The 23878-nt window shown below is 36.7% G+C and overlaps 1 protein-coding gene, 1 long non-coding RNA gene and 2 pseudogenes across 2 annotated transcripts; 1 reads left to right on the forward strand and 3 right to left on the reverse strand.

Annotated features, from left to right (window-relative positions):
- Positions 1-398: 398 nt before the first annotated feature.
- Positions 399-3845, reverse strand: LOC108838852 (serine carboxypeptidase-like 5; annotated as a pseudogene).
- A 2370-nt stretch (positions 3846-6215) lies between these two features.
- LOC108827782 (kunitz trypsin inhibitor 4) lies at positions 6216-7073 on the reverse strand. The gene has a single exon (XM_018601264.2). It carries the CDS (start codon positions 7000-7002, stop codon positions 6358-6360), a length of 645 nt encoding a protein of 214 aa, XP_018456766.1. The 5' UTR covers positions 7003-7073; the 3' UTR covers positions 6216-6357.
- Positions 7074-10523: 3450 nt separating this feature from the next.
- LOC108827783 (uncharacterized) lies at positions 10524-11756 on the forward strand. Its single transcript, XR_001945719.2, has 2 exons — positions 10524-11032; positions 11494-11756. It is a non-coding gene; the product is annotated as an uncharacterized LOC108827783 (long non-coding RNA).
- A 2338-nt stretch (positions 11757-14094) lies between these two features.
- On the reverse strand, positions 14095-23751 carry LOC108827780 (serine carboxypeptidase-like 3; annotated as a pseudogene).
- Positions 23752-23878: the final 127 nt, after the last annotated feature.

Below are 23878 nucleotides of genomic sequence, written 5' to 3' on the forward strand. Positions count from 1 at the left end.
AACAATATATATATATATATATGATTTTACATTATTTTTTGTTAATAGTAATGTTAGTAATGTTGTTCATTCATTCTATTAAATGCACGTTAGTAATGTTATCAAAATTTATAAAATGAATCTAGGCGTAAATGTGTTAAAAAAAAAGACTTAGCGCAAATCACTCTTTGAATAAAGGGAATGGGTACACACACGCTAAAGCTGTAGCAAATGTCATTTTATTTGTGTATCTGTTCATAAAGAAGAAGAATCAAAGAATAATTTGAGTGCGAGTCTGATAGGAATTACTATTTAATTTATGTTGATGTCAACTCTTGAGTTTATATTGGACATCGAAATTAAGCAATTGTACATATCTTAAGAAGATGATCATCCAATATTTAATTTGCAAACCTTTCACGAGCACTCTTTATATATTGACCTCGTGCTTTAGGAGTTTTTACTGCCGGCGATGCACAACGAACATATACACTCAATTTGATACATCCAAATATGAATACAAGTATGAGAAACTCATACATACTCAAGTTTTTTTTTTTATACATACTCAAGTTTACTTGATCTTTGTTTTGCTTTCTTCTATAAAGAAGTGAAATGCAACTGTACCAACCTTGAAAGGCAACATTAATGTAGTTGTTTACTTAGTAAATTAACAAATTATGAGTTTTATTTCAAGTCACTTAAAAGGCCAAGTGTTCTTATATATTTGGAGAATGTGTGTACTAGAGAGAGTAAGTACACACTTCGATAGAATATTAGAATCATAATTAATTTCCTCATTTACAGAGGTTGGCCATTGATCCACCTGTGGAACATGATAAAACTTTCATCTGGTTTGTATTCTGGCGTGTGCCCACCTCCCTGTAGTCGAGATCCACAACTCAATAAAGACCACAATAAAAACGTTGAGTGGAAATAAAAAAGAAGAAAGAAGAGGAAATACTTGCTTTGATAGTAGCAAATGTCGTCTTATTTGCATAAGTCCTTGTGTATCTGCCAAGTAAGAGTCAAGAGTAATCTCTACGTGCCAGTGTGCCCAGCTGCTCCTCATCTAACCGACGACAATCCATAACCACCGCGAGTTCAGTTCCGAGTCTTTGTGGTGAAGCTTCAATCTTTGCGCCTGGGTTCAGGCTAGTCATTTAGAGAACTCAGTGAGTTCACCAGAGCTTGCTCTACCTTAATCACCTTCCTCTTCGGAGGAGAAACCTTTACCACCATACACTCTGCCTATGGTAAGAGTTGCTTCCTCGGACTCGCTTCCGAGTGGTTGTTACAGTTTCCCTATCGTTTTGTTATGCGGAGCGGTCTCTACGGGACTAGAAGATACAAGTAGATGGGGTTTGGACTCCAACGTCACTTGTGACTATTCTCCAGCTGTACGATTATATCGTGAAGGCTTTCTCGACGCATTCAAGCATCGTCTTGAGTTTGCTGTCATCTTCGATTGAAGACCTATCTTATCTAGCTTATCTATATGTTGTAGTTTATGCTTATTGCCAAATAGGATGGACCATTCCCTCTTGCTATTGTAATGGAGAAATTTGATTATGAATGAAATTAGTTGTGTTTCAAAAAAAAAAAAAATCTCTACGTGCATTTAATAGAATGAATGAACAAGAGATTGAAACAATTAAGGAAATATAGGTGCACATATATACCCAGCGATTTGATCCTTGATCATCCATGGCCTCAATTCATCAATAATAGAATAGTTGAGAGACCTTATCCAAGCTTGGGTTCCAAGGTAAGGCACTGCAAAATCGTGATCACCACTGTTCACCAAAAACCACACAAAATTTACATATATCCTTTAATTTGTAGGGAACAAAAAAGAAAAAAAAAGTTGACCAAAAAGTTAAAACTCAGACCTGAAGATGAGAGAAGGATAGCCATTGATACTGTTATTCTTATGGTAAGGTACGCTGCTTACGATGTCACTAGAGTAAGGAAGATCCCAGTTACATCGTACCCATTCCCCTATACTCTCCTGCAATCATATAAACTTGACACTGTTTCTTAACAAAAAAAAAACTTCTTAAATGAACTTGTCTTCTACACCTTCTTGGTTTGAAGAGCTTTGCGTACGCTTTCGTCATTGGCCCAGTAGGTAGCTAGGACATATCCATAACTCTGCAAAATCAACCTTATATATACATTATTTTCCTCAAAACGGCACACAGATGTTTTAGATATGTATTACTTACATAGCAATCTGGAGATGCCGAATTGCACGATGGTTCTAATATATTAAAGATGTTTATTTTCTCTGTACACTATATAAAAATAGCCACATAAAGATCTTTAACAAGGCAGACACATCCTCAACTAAAAAAAGAATTGAGTGTGTGTGTGTATACCTTATTATATTCTTCAACGAGTTTCAAGCATTCTATGTTACATGGATCAACATATTTTCCTTGGCATATTATCTTCAGAGACTGCAACAATACATAAAAATAACAATATATTTAATTGTTTGATGATTTTTTTTGCATTATGGGAACAAGACTCAACATGCTGCATACCCCATAGAGCTAATCAGAGATCAATGCCATTCCATGAGCAAATGGAATGCGGTAGTTAAGTTCATTTTCAGGTTCAGTTATTGGGTTACCGATCACATAACCCTGTTGTTGGTCACTGTATTATCAGTTTTTAAAGCTTCATATATCTTATATAAGAAGCAAACAAAAGTCAAAAACAGATGAACCTTGAGGTTTATTAGAGGTTTGCAGCATTGGTAATTTCCTGTATCATCATCATGTTTCTTCTCTTATATATAGTTGGTTGAGAAAAAAAAGGCTTAAGGGTTAGATGATATCACAAAACTCTACATACCTTTTGAGATTTCTTGAACGAGAGCTGGAACAACCATACCGGCATAAGAATCTCCTACGACATAGAAAGGGTTAGAGAAAAACTCTTCATGTCTTCCTAGCCACTGCACAACAAAGGAAGCTTCTAAAAATCTATGCACTTTTGTTTAGTTTAGGGTGTAAAAAACATTGAAGTTTTTCTTTTTTTTTACCTTGTGAAGAAACTCATATATCCGTTTGGCCTCTCCTGAATCACTAGGTTTGTCAACAAGAGGAGTTCTTGAGTAGGAGAAGCCAGTTCCAACAGGCTGATCCAAGTATATTATGCTTGAAGTCTGATGAAAAATGATCAAGAATTAATTGATTCATTGGTCTATGTGATACACACTTTTGTGTTACCTATGTCCATGAGTATGTAGTAGAGACCAAAGAAGGGAGGGTCCCATTGTAAACATCAAGTTTCATAGCCAGAGGCCCTGCTCATCATATACGCATAAAAGAGTAACCAGAGACGCACACAGGAATAAGTTTATTTATCATTTTTTTTTAAATTTCACCATTCTGAAAAAGAAGAGCAGAGATGGAAGAGCAGCCAGGTACTCCATTTATCCAGATAAGAAGCGGGTCTTCTTCAGGGTTCCTCTCAGACTTGATGAAGTAGTAGAACAATTGCACTTCTTCCTCCTCGTCGACACCAATGTACCTTCATTCACAAGAAACAGTAATTTGTACTTGGATAAATCTCCAAATCTCAGGATTAAACACAACAAGAAGAGAAAACAAACCCGGTTTCAAGCTCAAAAGGAAGTGGGCCGTCAAAACCAGGAAGAAACTTGATGATAGAGGCAGAACCAGCATGATGCTGGCTCAAGAAGACAAGTTGAAGAAGCAGAAGCAGTGATTTCAGAACAGAGGAAACGTAGTCGTTCACCATTCCTTTTCTTAGCTTCTCTAAGAACTGAACAACTACTGGATTTTTATACTAATAAGTAAAAGTGAAAACCAAAAAAATAAAAAATAGTCGCTACTTCATCTTTTAACTTTGGCTTCATCACTGAACTTGTCACATTTTTTTTTAAATGGGAATATTTCGTGCATGATCTTCAAACCGTGTATAATAACCTTTTAAAAATGATTTAATTTAATTTTTGTGTGTTTTATAATTATATTAGTGTTTAATATTAATTTAATTTAATATATTTTTGGTAACTATATTCAATAAAATTGCATAATTATACACTTGTACCATATGCATTTCAGAAACCATTTTAAAACTTTATTCCTAAGGTTTGTAACATATTATATTTACTTAATAGTTACCTAACATAATTTAGTCAAGAATATTTATATTCCAATCGCTCCAAAAATAAAAATCTCATACTCTATTAGACATGATCTATATACTCGAACAGTTTTTAAATTATTATATTCAAAAATTAATATCAAACTCAACCCGCAACTAAAACCGAATAATTTTTTTGAAAAATGTTTAAAGAAATATTGTTTAACATATTCTGTTATATATATAGTTGGGTTAAAATGGTTTTCACTAACTTTAAGTAGAATCACATTTAATAAATATTTTTTATTCGAATAACCTATTTAAAACCCGTTAAACTAAATGAGTTTATATGAATATTTATTTCTATTAAAAATTCACTTAAACCGGTTAAACTCCGTCAATCATAAAATTAAATTTTAATAGTAACCCGCTTCCACCATTAATTAATATTAATATTAGTTAATTTTTAAAGTTTCATAAGAAATATAATATCCTATGTACATCACGTCGTTTATTTTTTAAAAATTGTATCATGGAAATGGTACTTCGTTTATTTTCAAAATCACAGACCTGATAAATTCAAAACTTTATTTGAAAGAAAAAAGTAATTGTTTTTGGTAGGAACAGTTATAACGTGGATTTTAATAACTTTTAGAAAGTAGTTATCTAAGGTGGTTATATGATATTTAGATAAATCATTTAAATACAGTTATAAAATATGTTGGACCCAATTAATATCAATTGGACATGTTGAAGAATTAATAGTATTGATATAAGTAGTTGGCATAAAAAATAGTAGCTACTCCTGAAAGCCAATAAAAAACAAGTGCTTAAAAAAGAGGGTTTGCTCTTGCTTCAACTCAGTCTTTGGCGTTTGGAGTGGACCTCAGGTGATGGCTTAACCAGGACCTTGTCAACTTCGTTTTGCCTATTGTCCTCTTGAGTCGCTTTTGGGATAATCTTCGGTTCCTGGGATTATTTTCCGGCTGATATCTCTTATGACTCTTGCTCTTGCTTCAGTTTCCGGCTGCAAGGTTACGCTATGGTCTGGAATTGTTGATGCTTATGAATTAGTTTTAGTTCTGCTTTAATCGGTTATATTAAATCTTGTGTGTCTGTGATTTTTCTTTTTTTGGTTTTTTTAGGGTCCCTGCTAACTTTTTTTTGATTAGCTAACTTAGATGCATAAGGCTTCAATCTTTCAAAGCTAACTATTACATATCCGTTATCTTGGTAATGAGACACATACTTAGAATTTAGAACATCTGGAAAAAAAGATTTTATCTTGAAGTTTTACACTAATCTTCTCCAGAAGCAAAACTTCGAACGTAACTTAAAAAAATTATATTTTAGATCATAGTCCTTATTAGGATACTTAATTTAAATTCATAAAACTTTATAAATAAATAGCATATATATAATATTACAGAATTCTTAATTAACAAAATGATACAGTAAAATATAAAATTTTACATAGAAATACATAATTAAATATTAAATTACAAGTAAAATATTATATTATTCTATAAAACTATTTTTGTAATACTTCTATATATGATCAATTAGTGCATTTGTTAAGTTTTTCTAATATTGTTGTTATCTAAATTTAATTTTGAAAAAACTTATTTTAAGTTTTTATTTAATTTTATTTGTAAAAATTAATATTATAGAAGCAAATTTTAAATATTTATGAGTTATATAACTTTGAAGGATTAAAAAGATTAAAGGATAAATATTTAAGAATCATAAATATAATATGTAATTGTAAGGATCAAAATGCAATGAAAAAAATAAAACTTCAAATTTGAAGTTTTGAAATTTATTTTTGGAAAGTAAAATATTTTATATTTGAAATTATAAAATTTCTTTTCGAGATGTTCTCATAAGAAAAATGTTTTACTTGGAAAATGTAAATAGTCTCTCTATCTCTCAAAACATTTTGAACATTTTTAAAAAGGTATTTGTTTTAAAGATTTTGGTATTGTTTAATATTAGATGTTTACAGCAATTTCACTGTGTAGTGGTGTTAGATAACGTATTTTTTTTAATGTGGTTTCTAAAAGGGAAAAATGTTTCCAAGTTATGTGAACTAGAGAGAGAACTAAAAAAACAAAGAAACAAAGTAAAGATGTTTTTATTCCAGATACGATGATGATGATGATTGACCAACAAAGAAAACAGCATAAACGGATAGAGTTTTATTATTAGACGTAAGTTATAACTCTTATCCTCTTTATTAAGGGGTCTTTATTTCTCTTAGATAATAGACATAATCTTGGGTGAACTCTCTGTCTCAGTAGCTTTCACGAACACAATCTCGAATGGGTTACCGAATGGTGGGGTAGAGCCTATAACCAAACCCCGAACGCCACCTTCCTCGTTTTTACCGACATCGGTGCAATCGTTACCGTCCCTACAAAATACAAACTTGTAAGCGTTAAGGTTTGCTCTAGTTTTCTTGATCTGGAAGAAACTCCTCGACGAATCTTCTCCTCCAGCTTCTGGCTTAGGACCAACCGCTATGAACGACGATCTCCAGTGACTGGGGGCTGTAGTAACCCACCAATAAGTTGACTTAGCGCAGATCGTAGGTTCGACATCCATCTTGATGTTGAGGTTCTCTGATTCGGGAACGAACCCAACTCTAGACATCCAGTTTGAGAATTTCACGGGAATGCCCCTGTTGACCTCTGAACGCTCCAGTCCGACAAAGAGGGGACACTGGTTGCCATTACGGGGGGTGAGAGTTAGGCCGCCACCTGTAGGGCCCCATATGAGGGGGAGAACGTAGTAACTGCCACCGAATATGATATCACCATTCACGTCGAGAACTGGCCCGGCGTTTGCGGTGGTAGCCAAAACAGCTGTTAGGGCAAGAAGGAAGTAAAACATAGGATTCATCTCTTTTTTTTTTAGTTTATTTAGTCGATGAGATTTGAATGTTACCTGGATGAGGAAAATGTGAGTTCATGTGATTGGTATTTATACATGACACTAACCTTTCATTATTTTTATTTTTTTTTGCAAAAAAAGTTAACCCATTTACTTTTTTTGTTCAAAGACACCAACCTTTTTTGAGTATGCCCTGGTCACTACCACGTTTTTTTATCTTAGAAAATGGCTACGAGATAAGCACGACACTTTTCACACATGTTTTCGATTCTTGTGACATGAGCACAAGTCTGTGAAAGACAAAAAAAAGTATAGCTGTCTGTCAGCTAGTATAATACTAGCACGTGAAGTTTGAACTATACAATCAATTATTGGAGATGAGGAATGATCGAAGCCGCTCATTTTATTAGTAAAGTTATAAATGGGGAGATAGAGGTTTATCCTGATCTTGGACCGTTGGTCAGCGAGCAATATTATTTATGTTAAATACGGCATCTAAAAGCTCTCCTAACTTCTGTTAATTTTCTCTGGTCAATATGGTTTGGTTCGCACGTCTCTAACCGTTGATAGTTTCCACATGATTTCCCATTCTATATTCTAGTGATATGAGCGCACGTCTCTAGAAGATAGGGATAACAACAATGTTAATTTATAGAAGAAAGACAAACGCATATGTAAAATATATTTTTTTCTTCCGTTTATTAGATATTATTAAGGTCAAGGCCCAAAAATGGACCCAGCCAAAACTAAAAAAAATAAAAGGCCGAAACGGCCCGAATACAAACCGGTCATAAGCCTGATATAAAGGACAAGAGAAACATGGGCCTAGCCCAACTAAAAAAAAACAAACGGTGCGTCTTACAGCCACGCGTTTGAAGTCTGCGCGGGACCGCCCACGTGTCCCACTCCGTCCTTCGCGCTGGACACGCGTTTTTTTCATTAATCCGGGATCCAAACGCCGGAGAAAGCTTCCGGTCGCCGCCCCTTCGTCTTCGCACCAAACCAAATCGGAGAAACCCCGTCTCCGCCAACTTTGCCAATGAAACCCACCTCCAACGACTGTATTGAAGGTATGGGACTTCATCGGTGACTGAACTTCCGGATAAAACCGCCGCAAACGATACAGCGCTTCACCGGACTGCTACCACGGCATGCATCTGCAACGCATCCGTCTCCAACACCACCACTGTAAGAACAAAACCTTAAGCCGACCGCCATCACCAGAAGAGAGTCGACGGCGCCAGAGTCAAAGCCGGACGGCTTCAATCGAATAGAACACCGCCAGAGTCAAAAACGGGAAAACCCGAGCAGAGAAGATTCATATTTTAGAAATGATTTTTTAGAAAAATATTTTTTTTTACTTTTTATCAAGTAAAAATTGTAATCCATAAACCTTTTCAAAAAATTAATTGTATTATTAAATTTCTATTACCTAAAAGTTATAGAAAATATTTAATCACAAAACATTACATTTATAATCATATTTTCGTAAATTCTCTTATTGTGACCGCATTTATGAATACATTGCTGAAGTGGGAAGTTGAAAGTAGCGCCGATTATTGATTATACGAGATTCTGATCTATTCTGAAAATAGAATATTCAAGGTGTCTAGATCCGGATAATAAAACATCGGATCCGTCGAATCCAGATCCAAATATCTTGATTTTAAGTTTTGATATTCAGATCTAGATCCGAATTTCTTAAAATATATTAAATTAACTTTTTATCAATAATTATAGTTGATATATTAATATTTATACATAAAATTATTCTAATAATATAATATTTTAATTTTTTTATAATCATATATGTACATATTTTTAGAAATTTTGTATTAAAATTTAATCAATATATTATTTTTAAAAATGTAGTATTTAAAAAAATATTATTATTTTAAAATTTTTAACTGATCCGAATCTGGATCCGGATACTCGCGGATGATACGATATTAAGACAGATATCCGAAACCTGAATATTCGAAAGAAACGAATCCGGATCTCGATACTAATATCACAGATTGCTTAGCTTCACTAGCTCTATTTCTCTGATTCTATCTACAATATGTTGTAAATTATAGTTACACGACCTTTTCAGAAAATAATCGTTCATCCTTTATAAGTGAAGACTATTCTTCTCTTTTGTGAAATTTCAGAATGAAATAAAAAACAAAGAACAACAAGATATCGAACTTTTGGAGGATAAAAACCATTGAAGTGGATATATTTTTGTTTAGAGTTTTACTATTAATTACTGAATCATGTTAAAGGTACACTATTATAGCTATTAATAAGATTCAAATATGAAAATGTATCTTGTATTAACTTTTTAAAAGTATACCTTTTCTAGTTTCTTATTATAGAAAACCAAATGTTTAGTTAATCGAGCTTTGGAAATGATATTTTAACACCTTCATAGAAGAAAGAAATACTTTCTAATAATTTTATCATATTTGGATAAAATTTCTTTCTAAACATTAATATATAAAATAATAAAACTAATAAATAAATTTAGTTTTTATTAATTTGTTCAAAATGTAAGTTTAATATTAGTTTTATCTCCGATTTAAATTATTTATTTATATATTTTAATTATGGTAACATTTATATACATAATCTTTTAATTATGGTAATAGTTATATATTTAATATTTTATATTTGAACTCTTTTAACTGAAGTTTGTATAATAAATGTGTTAAACCATATCATAGTTAGGTAGAATCAATGTCACTATTTAAGTGAACCATGTCATTATTTTTTTGCTAAAATGATTGTTGTGATAACGTGTAAGCCAATCACTTGGTAAATAATGTCTAGAAAATTCTTTAACTGGATTTTATGTAATAAATGTGTTAAACCATGTCATAATTAGGTATAACTCATGTCATCATTTAAGTGAACCATGCCATCATTTTTTTACTAGAATGATTGTGATGATGAAATATAAATAAATCATTCGGAAAATAATGTCTAGGAAATAATAAGTGACCGAACATACAACCTTTAGATCTTCATCCTGACACTCTCCTAACGGAACTATCCCCTAAGTTGACTTTTTACACCAGCTAAAAGCATCGATTCCACTTTATTTTTCACTCTAAAATAGAGTTTAAATTAAAGTGCTCTATATTTCTCACTCTATAATATAATGAAAAATAGGTTTACTCCAAATATAAAGTAACTTTTTAGTTTTTGTTCATCAGTACTCTATTTTACTCTAAAATAGAGCACTATTAGAAAAAGTTCTGACTCTATTATAGAATAAAAATAGAGTAAAGCATTGAAAGTAATCTAAGTATATAATATTATTTCACCGCACAAAGTTTTCTTCACTTTTTTCTAGTAAAAAAAGCCAAATGCAAATGAAACAAGCTAGAACAACAATAGTCAAAGTTGCTTACATCAACAATCTATGAATAATTAATTTACTCAAAGGTCAGTCCATGTTATATATATATCATATATATATATAGGGATGTGTGTTTTACCCAATACCCGAACCTGTATTCAAACCCGATCCAAAAAACTCGTACCGAAATCTGAACCAAAATAGTAAAATACCCGAACAGGTATTGATTTAAGAGAGATTGGATATCCGAAGATAATCAAACATATGTATACTTATCCTTATATTTCTAGTTTACATCTCTCATTTTATTTATAACCTTAATCTCATATGACACATAACCCTCAAGCTTTATTCTCCTACAACCTAGTTTATTCTATATGACCTCAATGTAGATGAAATTACCATAAGGCAATTAATGAAGGGATCACATCTACCATTAGATTAAAAAAGAAGAAGAGCCACACGATTTACTTTTTTCTCTTTTCTTTGCATGGGACCCATCCCTCTCTTCTTCAGATTTCCTCTTCAATTCACGATAACAACCGGTCTCTTCTCCCTTCAATTGTTCTCTTCAATTCTTCACCAATCAAACTTTTCTTTATCTGTTTTATTTGTTTTTCAGCCAGAGATTAGTCGACGAGTAGCATAACCATCTATAACAACTCGTATATCTTCCTCCATAGTTGAACTTTGGTAATCCTCTCTCTCTTTCCATCTCTTTCTATCTCTGTGTGTGTCTCTCTCTTTCCATCTCTTTCTATCTCTGTGTGTGTCTCTCTCTCTATTTCTCCCATAAATTAGATTTGGTTGAATCATGTTTGAACAAAGACATGAAGATAATAAGAGTAATTTAAAGTTAAATATAATATAAATATAATTAGCTATGAAATTGTGGAAGTATAACTGGTACAACCCGTAACATAAATCATATAAACAACTTGTTTAATTAGTATAACTCTTTAGAAAAGTTGAAGTAGTAAGTCTAGTACAACTAGTGTTATTTGATTGTTCATACGAAACATATAAATAGTCAAACTGATACAACTATCAGTAACTTATACAATAGGTCTGCTAGTACTGGTATTACTAATATAAATGTTATATCTAGTGTAACATGAAAACAAGTATAACTGATAATGCTAGTTATCTCAAAGTGGCTTGGTCACAGCAACGGCAAAGATGAAAACGACAACGATGACAACGACTACGAAGAAAGTAGCAGCGAGGGAAGCGGCAACGAGGGAAACGACAACGAGGGAAACGAAAACGAGGGAAGTGGCAATAATAGGAAGCTATAAACGATTCTTACTTATGTGTTATGGAACTTGTTTTTGTGTATGGAACTTATTATGTGTTAGGGATGTTATTTATGTTGTTTTAAACTTTGTAATAGACAAAATTCGCAATGTGTTGTTTCTTTTAGATACTAGTGGAAAAATTCTATATAACACACAGTCATGTTTTTGTGTTATAATACTGGTACAACTAGTATAACTATATATTAAAATAGTAGTACAACTAGTAAAAATACTTTATATATGCAAGACATGAAATACTAGTACAACTTCTTTAATTAAGATATTTTAAATTTTCATTTGGTTATTCATATGAAAATAACCGTAGACTAGATAAGTAGGAAAGTCATTAGAATGGTTCATCCTAGTTACTTAGGGTGTAACTGGTGACTATAGTGGAGGAAATGAACGACACATTCCACCTCATTCCCAAATTATTTTACCATTTACAGAGAACATTCATTACTTAAGGAACCTAATAATTCTCCATCGTTCATTTTCCTATAAAGAACCATAGCACAGATACATTCCATATCAAAACAGATGAGGAATAATTATTCCTTCAATTTTTTCCTTATAATTCCTTTAATTTTTTTTCTAAAAGTTCCTACCATTCCTCAAAATGTTCACCAGTTGGACCCTTAAAGTTTTACCAATTCTTTTTGCAATTATTACAAGATCACATAAGTTTTCATGATCTACATTATACTTTAAATGTTTGTTTACTTGTTTGTGATCTACATTATACTTTAAATGTTTGTTTACATGTTTGTTTAAATTTTTGAAAAACATACACCAAATATATTTTAACGAAATTAATGATTTAATTGTATGTGATTCTAAGTATGTAAGTATGTAAATATACACAAGTAGTACAACTGAGGTATATTTATTTGCTGTTTGGTACAACTACATATTTCACATTCTGGACCAAAATACAACTATGTACAAATTTATACAACTCAAAACTCCGTATAACTATGTATACTATTGTACAACTAAAATACGGGTACAACTACATGTTAATAAACTTATCACGTTTTAGTTTTTCACCACGTTTTAAATGTGCAACACGTTTTAAAAATGATAGTGGTACCTTCTTTGGTTTAGATGTACTAGTTGTACCCATCCGAGTAAATTTTCCATATTTTAATATGGTTGTATCAGTTATACGAAATACCTGTCAAGTTTCAAAAAAATTGAACAACACTATGACAAACATAAGTTCACCACTAAATCAGAAATAAATAGATTACATTTCAACAAATGGAGATTTCTTTAAATGAGAAGGCTTTGTCAACCTCTTCGGCCTCATCAAGGCCTCTGCATCCTCCAGTAAATCGTCTCTGCATCTTCATTCACTTCCTCCACTGCTTTCGTCTCCGCAAATTCTTTCTCAACCTTCTCGGCAGCTGCTGTCATCACTTCAAGTGTATATGATGATTCATCAGCATCCTACAAAATCACAACAAAATCATAAAAAATCATTTCTAAATCAGGTCCCATTGAATAACAACAAAATACATTAACTTGCATTGCTTATTTGCTTTCTGGGGATTCTTCTCACATTCTTTCGTATTACTGGTACACTTGGTAAAAATTTGACATTTAGATTTGTTTACTTATTTAGTCACTTTTTTTATGAAACACAAACTTATTTAGTCACATTATTTTAGAATAATATACACCAACTATATTTTTACTATCCCAAAATATGTTTGGCATAGGCATAGTATGAATATGTAAGAAAGTGATACAACTGATGCATTTATATTTTTACATGGTACAACTAAGTTGTTTAATTTTTTAGCCAAAATACAACTCTATTCAATGTATAAAGTACCAAGTTGAAGAAACAGAAGCAGCCATTTCGGAACAGAGGACACATAGTCATTGGCCTTTCGTTTATCCAAGCCAATGGCCTTTAAGGACACGACAAGTTTCATTGGATCTTTATGCTAAAAACCATAAAAAAAGTCGCCTACACACTCTTCATATTTCAAGTTTGGATTCATTCAACTTGTCACATTATGGGAAATTTTCGTGCCAGATATTCAAGTCGTATATAATAATATTAACAGAATACAATATTACTTGTTAATTGTCCTTGCGCTTGTCGTGAGCATATAAAGAAGTTTTTCTTCTTCTTTTTTCTGTAGCCTTAAGTAATTATTTATGTTATCATATTCTAATTTCAAGATAGTTAGTGATACGTCGTCTTCATACACTATCTACGCAAACAAACAATAATGTCTAACAAAATTTGAACAAGGGAAGATTCATTCTTTAGGAGATATGGATAACATCATATGATTTAATATATTGTCACCGTAAGACTTTAAATAAAGGTAAATTGTATACAATGATATTTTCAGTTTCAAGATTTGATGTCTCAGAGAAGCTTATTCAGTTTAGTTCAAAGTGACATAAAGGCCAAGCCTAGTCTTTATAAATGGAGAAGGTGTGTACTAGAGAATCACAGTCTCTTCTCTTTTATACGTAAAAGGATACTCTCCTATTTTACAGAGGTTGGCCATTGATCCATCTTTGAAACACGACGGAGATTTCCTCTGGTTTAGACTCTGATGTGTGCCCACCTCCCTATAAACCAAACCCCATAACTCCAGTAAGTTCAAACCGCAAGAAAATATTAGAAAAGAAGAGGAAAGACTTGCTTTGATAGTAGCAAATGTCATCATATTTGCATAAGTCCTTGTGTATCTGCCAAGTAAGAGTCAAGAGTGCATTTGATAGAACGAATGAACAAGAGGTGTAAAGAAAGATGGGTGTACATATATATACCCAGCGATTTGATCTTCGATCATCCATGGCCTCCAATCATCAACGAGTGAATAGTTGAGAGATCTTATCCAAGCTTGAGTTGCAAGGAAAGGCACTTCCATATCATGGTCACCACTGTTCACCCAAAAAACCGCAAAAAAGTTTACATAAAGCCTTGAAACTTGTTGGTAAGGGCAAAGAAAAAGGTCAAAACTCAGACCTGAAGATGAGAGAAGGATAGCCATTGATACTGTTATTCTTATGGTAAGGTACACTACTTATAATGTCACTAGTGTAAGGAAGATCCCAGTTACATCGTACCCATTCCCCTATACTCTCCTGCAATCATATAAACTTGACACTGTTTCTTAACAAAAAAAAAACTTCTTAAATGAACTTGTCTTCTACACCTTCTTGGTTTGAAGAGCTTTGCGTACGCTTTCGTCATTGGCCCAGTAGGTAGCTAGGACATATCCATAACTCTGCAAAATCAACCTTATATATACATTATTTTCCTCAAAACGGCACACAGATGTTTTAGATATGTATTACTTACATAGCAATCTGGAGATGCCGAATTGCACGATGGTTCTAATATATTAAAGATGTTTATTTTCTCTGTACACTATATAAAAATAGCCACATAAAGATCTTTAACAAGGCAGACACATCCTCAACTAAAAAAAGAATTGAGTGTGTGTGTGTATACCTTATTATATTCTTCAACGAGTTTCAAGCATTCTATGTTACATGGATCAACATTTACATATTTTCCTTGGCATATTATCTTCAGAGACTGCAACAATACATAAAAATAACAATATATTTAATTGTTTGATGATTTTTTTTGCATTATGGGAACAAGACTCAACATGCTGCATACCCCATAGAGCTAATCAGAGATCAATGCCATTCCATGAGCAAATGGAATGCGGTAGTTAAGTTCATTTTCAGGTTCAGTTATTGGGTTACCGATCACATAACCCTGTTGTTGGTCACTGTATTATCAGTTTTTAAAGCTTCATATATCTTATATAAGAAGCAAACAAAAGTCAAAAACAGATGAACCTTGAGGTTTATTAGAGGTTTGCAGCATTGGTAATTTCCTGTATCATCATCATGTTTCTTCTCTTATATATAGTTGGTTGAGAAAAAAAATATAAACATGTATATCAGTTGAAAAAATGGGATCGACAGGACTCTCCCAGGCACGACTACCAAGGCAGTGAAGCAGCATCTCCAACGTCTCCAAAAAAGTGAAAACGACAGCTCAGAAGGTTACTGAATTTGGAAACAACCCAGCGGTCCTTGCTTTGCTCCTTTTGGGAAGCCCTACTTCTTGTCCAGAAGTAGCATCCTCCAACATTCATCTTCACAGACCTAAAGGAACCAAGTTCTTCTTCACCAAGATCTTTACCTTCAAATTCGTAGCCACACCACTAGGATCACTTCTAAAACCCCAACAGCACCCGTAATCATCTCCTCAACGATCTCTTGACAAACTCACCTAGCAATCATGGCAAGACGTTTTTCAAAAGAAGAAAAAGGGAAGAGTATAACTTCTAGAGACAAAGATACTCACATCACAAGAATCAAAGCACCTTGCGTAGACAACGCAGCACTCATCAAGGAGAACGCGCTCACACTCATAGGAAGGGTCACTAACCTTCAGGAACAGAAGATCTGGGCCCTGTTACCAGCGCTACCTCGCAAGTGGCACCTACAAGGGAGTGTTACAGGGTCAGACCTGGGAAATGGGTACTTTCAATTCAGATTTGAGAGGGAGGAGGACTTACGCAGAGTACTCGACAATAGGCCATACCACTTCTCTTATTGGATGGTCATCATCCAGAGGTGGGAGCCGGTCATCTCACACTCCTTCCCGTCACAGATCCCGTTCTGGATCCGAATCAAAGGCCTCCCACTACACTTCTGGATGGATGAAGTTGTCTGCAGCGTAGGAAAAGAGCTCGGAACACTGGTTGACCATGAGTTAACAAAAACAACAGCTCGAGTCAGAGTTCTAGTAGATGGCTTTAAACCTCTTATCAAAAAAGCTGTCATGGAATATGACTCAGGGGAAGAAAGCATTATCTACCTTGACTATGAGAAGTTAGAAAACCACTGCTCTTGGTGCTCATCGCTGACTCATCTTAAGAAGGACTGCCCAAGTTATCTGATGGAAAGGCAACAGGAAGTAGCTACTTTCGAGGAAGCTTCACCTGCACGCATCGAGACTCAAATAAGTAACAGAGACACGGCAACTAACCACTACTACAGAGGTGCAGATCAGCAAACAACAGAAAGATACCGCTCAGATCCTTCGAGTAAACAACACACGACAGCCTTCCACGAAAGAGTGGATCGTCATGGAAACAACTTTGGAGCACGAATAGGTTCAAAGCAAACTCGAGTTCCGCCACCGGTCAGATCATCAGATACCAAGCGAGGGGAGTCCACTAACTGGAGACGCAAGGAAGTGGAACAGGAACCTAGACCAGTCGAATACAACTCTCCCCCGTACACGACACGAAGAGAACCACTGAGAGAGACGGGAGCACAAAGGAAACACCTGTTCCCTCAAAAGGGACTCAGTGAGTGGCGAGTGAAACCAGCAGGCCAACCTTTACTATTAGCTCCTCAGACTGTAATTCTTGCTGGTAATCCTCAAAGCGCTACAGAGCAGAACCAACACAATTTAGAAGCTGAGGAAACACCAAAGAGACAGACTGAAGAATCAATCATCTCGGAACTTAACGAAGCAACACTACGCTACCTAAACTATCCTGATCCCACAGAAGCAGCAGCCAGAAGACAGAGGGTGATGGCAGGAGATGCCAGAGGCCAAACAGAGGAAACAGCAGCAGGCCTTCTGTTGCTCCGAACTGGCCCACCTGATCAGAGAGAAAGGTTCAACCAACAACAGAACGCCCTAAAGATACCTACAAAGGATCAAATTCTACAGGAGCTTCAGGACGTTACAAAACAGTACCTTAGTTGCGCGAACCCAATTGAAGCAGCAGCCAGGCAACGTAGAGTCCTTGAAAGCGATGCAGAGGGCCTAACAGAGAGGGCGGCAGAATCAATCTTAGCAGCTACTGCAAACCAACGACGTCCTTTGTCCCCCTGGGAACGTGGAATAAGATCAGTGAGCCCCCCTGGAATAGACTTCAATGAGGCTATGCAGCCGTCAGATGCAGAAGTTACACCACCACCGGCTCCCTGTGTTTTTGCCTCTCACTATGCTGGTCCGTCATCACCGGAAAATCCTCCAAACCCCATGTCTAAAGGACAGGGCACTTCACGCCTCCAGTCTATCATAATCAGCCCTGTATTAGAGGTGGAAGAAGATCAGGTACCACAAAGAGAAATGGGGGAAGTGGCGGATGACGAGGAAACACTACGTAACTATCAGAATAAGACAGTCTCCCAGAAACCGAAGCAAGTGAGAATTCGCCCACCGCGTCTATCCCCCAATATTCTTCGCGGAGCTAGCTCAAAGAAAAGGAAGCTCTCACAACTCCAGCAATCCCCCAGCTGTGGAAGTAAGCGAGTTAACAGAGGTCTTCCAAGAGACTCTGGGACAGTAGGAGAGGATCGTCGGGGAACCAGTCTCATTGGAGGAAGGAACCCAATGGAGAAAACTCCAGCAATACAGTTAATTCCTGCTACAAGCAAAACACAGAGAGATGGTCAGACAGGAATACAGAAGCAGCCTACTTCAAATCAGACAAACGAAACAGCTGGACCTTCAAGAAGGGGACCGAACCCATCGACAAAGCAACCTCCATCTCGCCCTCAGAGAAAGCAGGATTTTCGGTCTCCTCCACCCCCGGCTCCTTAGTAGCTCTGAGCTGGAACTGTTGTGGGCTGGGGAACCCCATAACAGTCCAGCGTTTGAGGGAGATTCATCGGAGAAACTCCCCAGACATCTTCTTCCTTATGGAGACAAAGAACGACACAGCTATTATCCTTGACAAATTACAGTGGCTCTCCATCGATAACTACCATGCTGTTCCCCCTACTAGCTCGGGAGGTGGTGGTCTCTTCCTTATCTGGAAGAATCATATCAAACTCACGGTAAGGACAAGCACAAAGAACCTCATTGATACGGTGATAGAAGACAAAGGAAAGACATATCAAATCACCTTCGTTTATGGAGAACCAGACCATACCAAAAGGCTTCAAATTTGGAATGAACTCTCGACTCTACAACCCTCGCCTGGAGAGCCATGGCTCTTGACTGGAGACTTCAACGAGTTGACCGACAATAGTGAAAAGAAAGGAGGCCCTGAGCGAGCAGAAGGATCTTTTTGCTCGTTTAGAACTTTCCTGTCAAGCAACGGACTCTTTGATGTCAAACATTATGGGAATTATTTATCGTGGAGGGGCAAAAGAAGTACCTACCTTGTGCAGTGCCGACTGGATCGAACTATAAGTAACAGTGAATGGTTTGACACCTTCCCGTCGTCGCGATGCCAATACCTCCGATATGAAGGATCTGATCATAGACCGCTGCTCACTTTCCTGGACACAAGAAGGAAAAAAGGTGCAAAGATCTTCAGATTTGACAGGCGACTTAAAGATAATCCTGAAGTCAGGAAACTGGTTCAGGAAATTTGGGATTCAGTTCCTTACCTCGATGTGGAAGCAAAACTATCCTGCTGTAGGAAGGCCATATGTAGTTGGAGCAGAGTCTTTCATGAGAACAGCCGGAAGGCACTGGAGGCACTTCGATCTCAATTAGATGCAGCAATGACGAATCAGGTGCCACAGGATGATCTCATTCATGAGATAAATACAAACCTGCTTAAAGCCTACAAAGCAGAAGAGGATTATTGGAGGCAACGAAGTAGACAACTATGGCTTACACTAGGGGATTCTAATACTGGCTATTTCCACGCCTCTACTAAGGCCAGGAAGGCCAAAAATAGACTCACAGTCATTGAGGATGAGAATGGAATACCGTGGTTCGAAGAGGAGCAGATTGCCGGTGTTATATGTAAGTATTTCGACCATATCTTCACTTCAGAGCAGCATGATGGTCTACAAACAGTAGAAAAAGCGCTTCAACACTGTGTCACTGATGAAATGAATGAAGCATTAATTAAGGCGCCATCTGATATAGAAATAAAGGAGGCTACCTTTGCCATTCACCCGGACAAAGCCCCGGGTCCTGATGGGTTCTCGGCGAGCTTCTTTCATGCCAACTGGGAAGTTGTGGGATCAGATGTGATCAGGGAGATCAAAGCCTTCTTTGCTACAGAAAACCTCCGCACCTCGCAAAACGTTACACACGTTAGACTCATTCCAAAGATAGTAGGAGCAAAAAGGGTTGCTGATTACCGTCCTATCGCTTTATGCAATGTCTACTTCAAAATTATATCCAAGCTGCTGGCACTCAGACTTAAGCCTATTCTACAACACATTATCTCAGAGAACCAGTCAGCATTTATTCCAGGCAGAGCAATAGCAGACAACATCCTAATCACCCACGAAGTGCTACAGTACCTAAAGACCTCTCAAGCGCAAAAGAAGTGTACGATGGCAGTGAAAACTGACATGTCTAAAGCATATGACAGAGTCGAATGGAGGTTCATATCGCAAGTACTTAAGAGACTAGGATTCCATGAGAAGTGGATCAATCTAATAATGCAATGCGTGACTACGGTATCCTACTCTTATCTGATTAATGATTCAGTTCTAGGAGCGGTCAAACCTAACAGAGGCATTAGACAGGGAGATCCCCTATCTCCCTATCTGTTCATTCTATGTGGCCAAGTTCTATCGGGATTATGCAAAGAAGCAGGACGAGATGGTACCTTGCAAGGAATAAGAGTGGCACGTGGTAGCCCGAGGGTGAACCATTTGCTCTTTGCTGATGACACAATGTTCTTCTGCTACTCCTCACCATCGAGCTGCAACAAGTTGAAGGAGATCTTGTGGGAGTATGAACAAGCCTCGGGTCAAAAAATCAACAAGGATAAATCAGCGGTTACCTTCTCTTCAAAGACATCTGCAGAAACAAAGAACATTGTCAAAAGTCTGTTGGGCATCTCTAAGGAAGGAGGACAAGGTAAATACTTGGGCTTACCGGAGCACTTCGGTAGAAAGAAGAAGGACCTCTTCACAGCTCTGGTTGATAGAATCCGGCAAAGAGCTAACAGTCTATCCACGCGCTTCTTGTCTAGGGCAGGGAAGCTAACTATGCTACAAGCTGTGCTAACTGCCATCCCCACCTTCTCCATGTCTTGCTTTGAACTGCCCGTTAGTCTCTGCAAGCGCATACAATCAGTATTCACAAGGTTTTGGTGGGATAAACCAAACGGGAAAAGAAAGATTGCTTGGGTTTCTTGGGACAAGATTACGAGGCCTAAGGCAGGAGGGGGATTGGGGATTAGAGATATACAGTTATTTAACCAAGCTCTCCTAGCTAAACAAGCGTGGAAGATCCTCACTAAACCAGATAGCCTATTAGCACGGGTTCTTTTAGGAAAATACTGTCACTCTACAACTTTCATGGAGGCAAAGGTTCCATCAGTGTGCTCTCACGGGTGGAGAAGTATACTACATGGAAGGGATTTACTAATAGGCAACCTAGGACGAGCAATTGGAAACGGAGAGACTACAAAGGTTTGGAAAGACGTGTGGATCTCGCTAGAGACTCAAGTGAAACCGTTTGGACCTATACCAGAAGCAGCTATAGATCTCACAGTCTCGGACTTCCTAACTACAGATATGAAATGGAACCAGAGCAGAATTGAAGCTTTCCTACCTCAACTATCGAAGGAGATCCAACTCCTTCAGCCAAGCATCGCCAAAACAGAAGACACTTTCATCTGGCAACCACTTCCCTCAGGAGTATATACTACTCGCTCAGGATATTTCTCCGTATCATTGCAGACAGCTACAAGTCCAAACCCATGTCAAGGATCCTTTAATTGGGTTAAAGATGTTTGGTCAGCAGCTTGTTCACCAAAAATGAAGCTCTTTCTATGGTCTACCATACAACGAGCTCTGCCTTTAGGAGAGAACCTACAGCAAAGGGGATTGATATCAGGAGCCTTATGCAAAAGATGTAATGTGCTGGAAACTGCCATTCATACCTTCTTTCATTGCCCATTCGCCCAAGAGGTGTGGAGGAGGATCCCACTGGCTAATGTGGTTCACCTAGCTACTATTGAGAGTTTCTCAGATGCAATGGTGGTTTTTAAAGGAACGGTATGTCTACCACCAACAGGAGCGACGGGAGCCATACTACCTTGGATCTGCTGGACAATTTGGAATGCAAGGAATAGACTTGTCTTCGAGAACAAATCTTTGTCACCTACAGAAGCAGCAACAAGTGGTCTACGATTAGCAAGGGAATGGGCATCAGCACAAGTACCGATCAACTCAAACGCCAGGTCGTTACCTCAATCTCGGAGACAGATGCAGCTACCAACAGACGATCCCCTGGTGGTGACTTGTAGATCGGACGCGGCATGGGATATTAGATCGAAAAGAGCCGGCTTTGCGTGGATTCTAACCGACTCGACAGGAAACTCCATCGAACGAGGCAACGCTACTCAGGATATGATCAACTCGCCTCTGATTGCGGAAGCTATTGCTCTCCGATCAGCTCTCACCTCTGCAGAGAAATTAGGGCTTCCAAAGCTCCGATGCTTCTCTGACAATGAAACGCTCATTCGAGCTATCACTTGCGACATGCAGGTTAAGGAAATCTTCGGTATCATCAGAGATATCAAGCAACTCTCCTCTGCTTTCGTCGCAATCTCCTTCTCTCACTTTTATCGTTCTTCGAATGTTGAGGCTGACGCCTTAGCAAAACAATCACTTGCATCGTCTTTGTATTTGGACCCATGATTGGGCTGACTCTGGGCCTGAGGCCATTCTATTTAATATATTAAGCATGTGTTTCNCAAAAAAAAAAAAAAATAGTTGGTTGAGAAAAAAAAGGCTTAAGGGTTAGATGATATCACAAAACTCTACATACCTTTTGAGATTTCTTGAACGAGAGCTGGAACAACCATACCGGCATAAGAATCTCCTACGACATAGAAAGGGTTAGAGAAAAACTCTTCATGTCTTCCTAGCCACTGCACAACAAAGGAAGCTTCTAAAAATCTATGCACTTTTGTTTAGTTTAGGTGTAAAAAACATTCAAGTTTTTTTTTTTTTTACCTTGTGAAGAAACTCATAGATCCGTTTGGCCTCTCCTGAATCACTAGGTTTGTCAACAAGAAGAGTTCTTGAGTAGGAGAAACCAGTTCCAACAGGCTGATCCAAGTATATTATGCTTGAAGTCTGATGAAAAATGATCAAGAATTAATTGATTCGTCGGTTTTTGTGATCATCTTCATACTCACTTTTGTGTTACCTTTGTCCATGAGTATGTAGTAGAGACCAAAGAAGGGAGGGGTCCATTGTAAACATCAAGTTTCATAGCCAGCGGCCCTGCTCATCATATAAACATAAAAGAGTAACCAGAGATGCACACAGGAATAAGTTTATTTATCAATTTTTTTTAGATTTCACCATTCTGAAAAAGAAGAGCAGAGATGAAAGAGCAGCCACAGGTCGTCCACTTATCCAAATAAGAAGCGGGTCTTCTTCAGGGTTCCTCTCAGACTTGATGAAGTAGTAGAACAATTGCACTTCTTCCTCCTCGCCGACACCAATGTACCTTCATTCACAAGAAACAGTAATTTGTACTTGGATAAATCTCCAAATTTCGGAACTAAACACAAGAAGAAGAGAGAACAAAACCCGGTTTCAAGCTCAAAGGGAAGAGGGCCGTCAAAACCAGGAAGAAACTTGATGATAGAGGCAGAACCAGCATGATGCTGGTTCAAGAAGACAAGTTGAAGAAGCAGAAGCAGTGATTTCAGAACAGAGGAAACGTAGTCGTTCACCATTCCTTTTCAGAGCTTCTCTAAGAACTGAACAACTAGTGGATTTTTATACTAATAAGTAAAAGTGAAAACCAAAAAAAAAAGAAATAGTCGCTAGACACTCTTCATCTTTTAACTTTGGCTTCATCACTGAACTTGTCACATTTTTTTTTAAATGGGAATATTTCGTGCATGATCTTCAAACCGTATATAATAACGTCGAACAGAATACAAAATTACTACGTAACTACCATGGCGAGCGTAAAAACAAGTTCAAATGTGTTTAGTGATACGTTATCGTCATCATACAGTGTAATATGTTAACAAACAAACAAACCTCAATGGCTAACAAGTTTTGATTATGGGAAGAGTCATCAGCGAGGCATATTGTCATTTTCTGTGATAATCAGGATGCCATTGTCTTTGTTCCACACACACGCCCGATCACAAAGATCTTTCAGGGCAGATTCTAAGAAATATTCAATAACAGCATCTGACAGGGAAAAAAGAAGCAAAAAAAAAAAAACTGGCAATACATAAGCTTGTAAGCATCTCCATCTTGAATCTGA

The sequence above is a fragment of the Raphanus sativus genome, chromosome 9 (genome assembly GCF_000801105.2).
Source record: "Raphanus sativus cultivar WK10039 chromosome 9, ASM80110v3, whole genome shotgun sequence".
Lineage (NCBI taxonomy): Eukaryota > Viridiplantae > Streptophyta > Magnoliopsida > Brassicales > Brassicaceae > Raphanus > Raphanus sativus.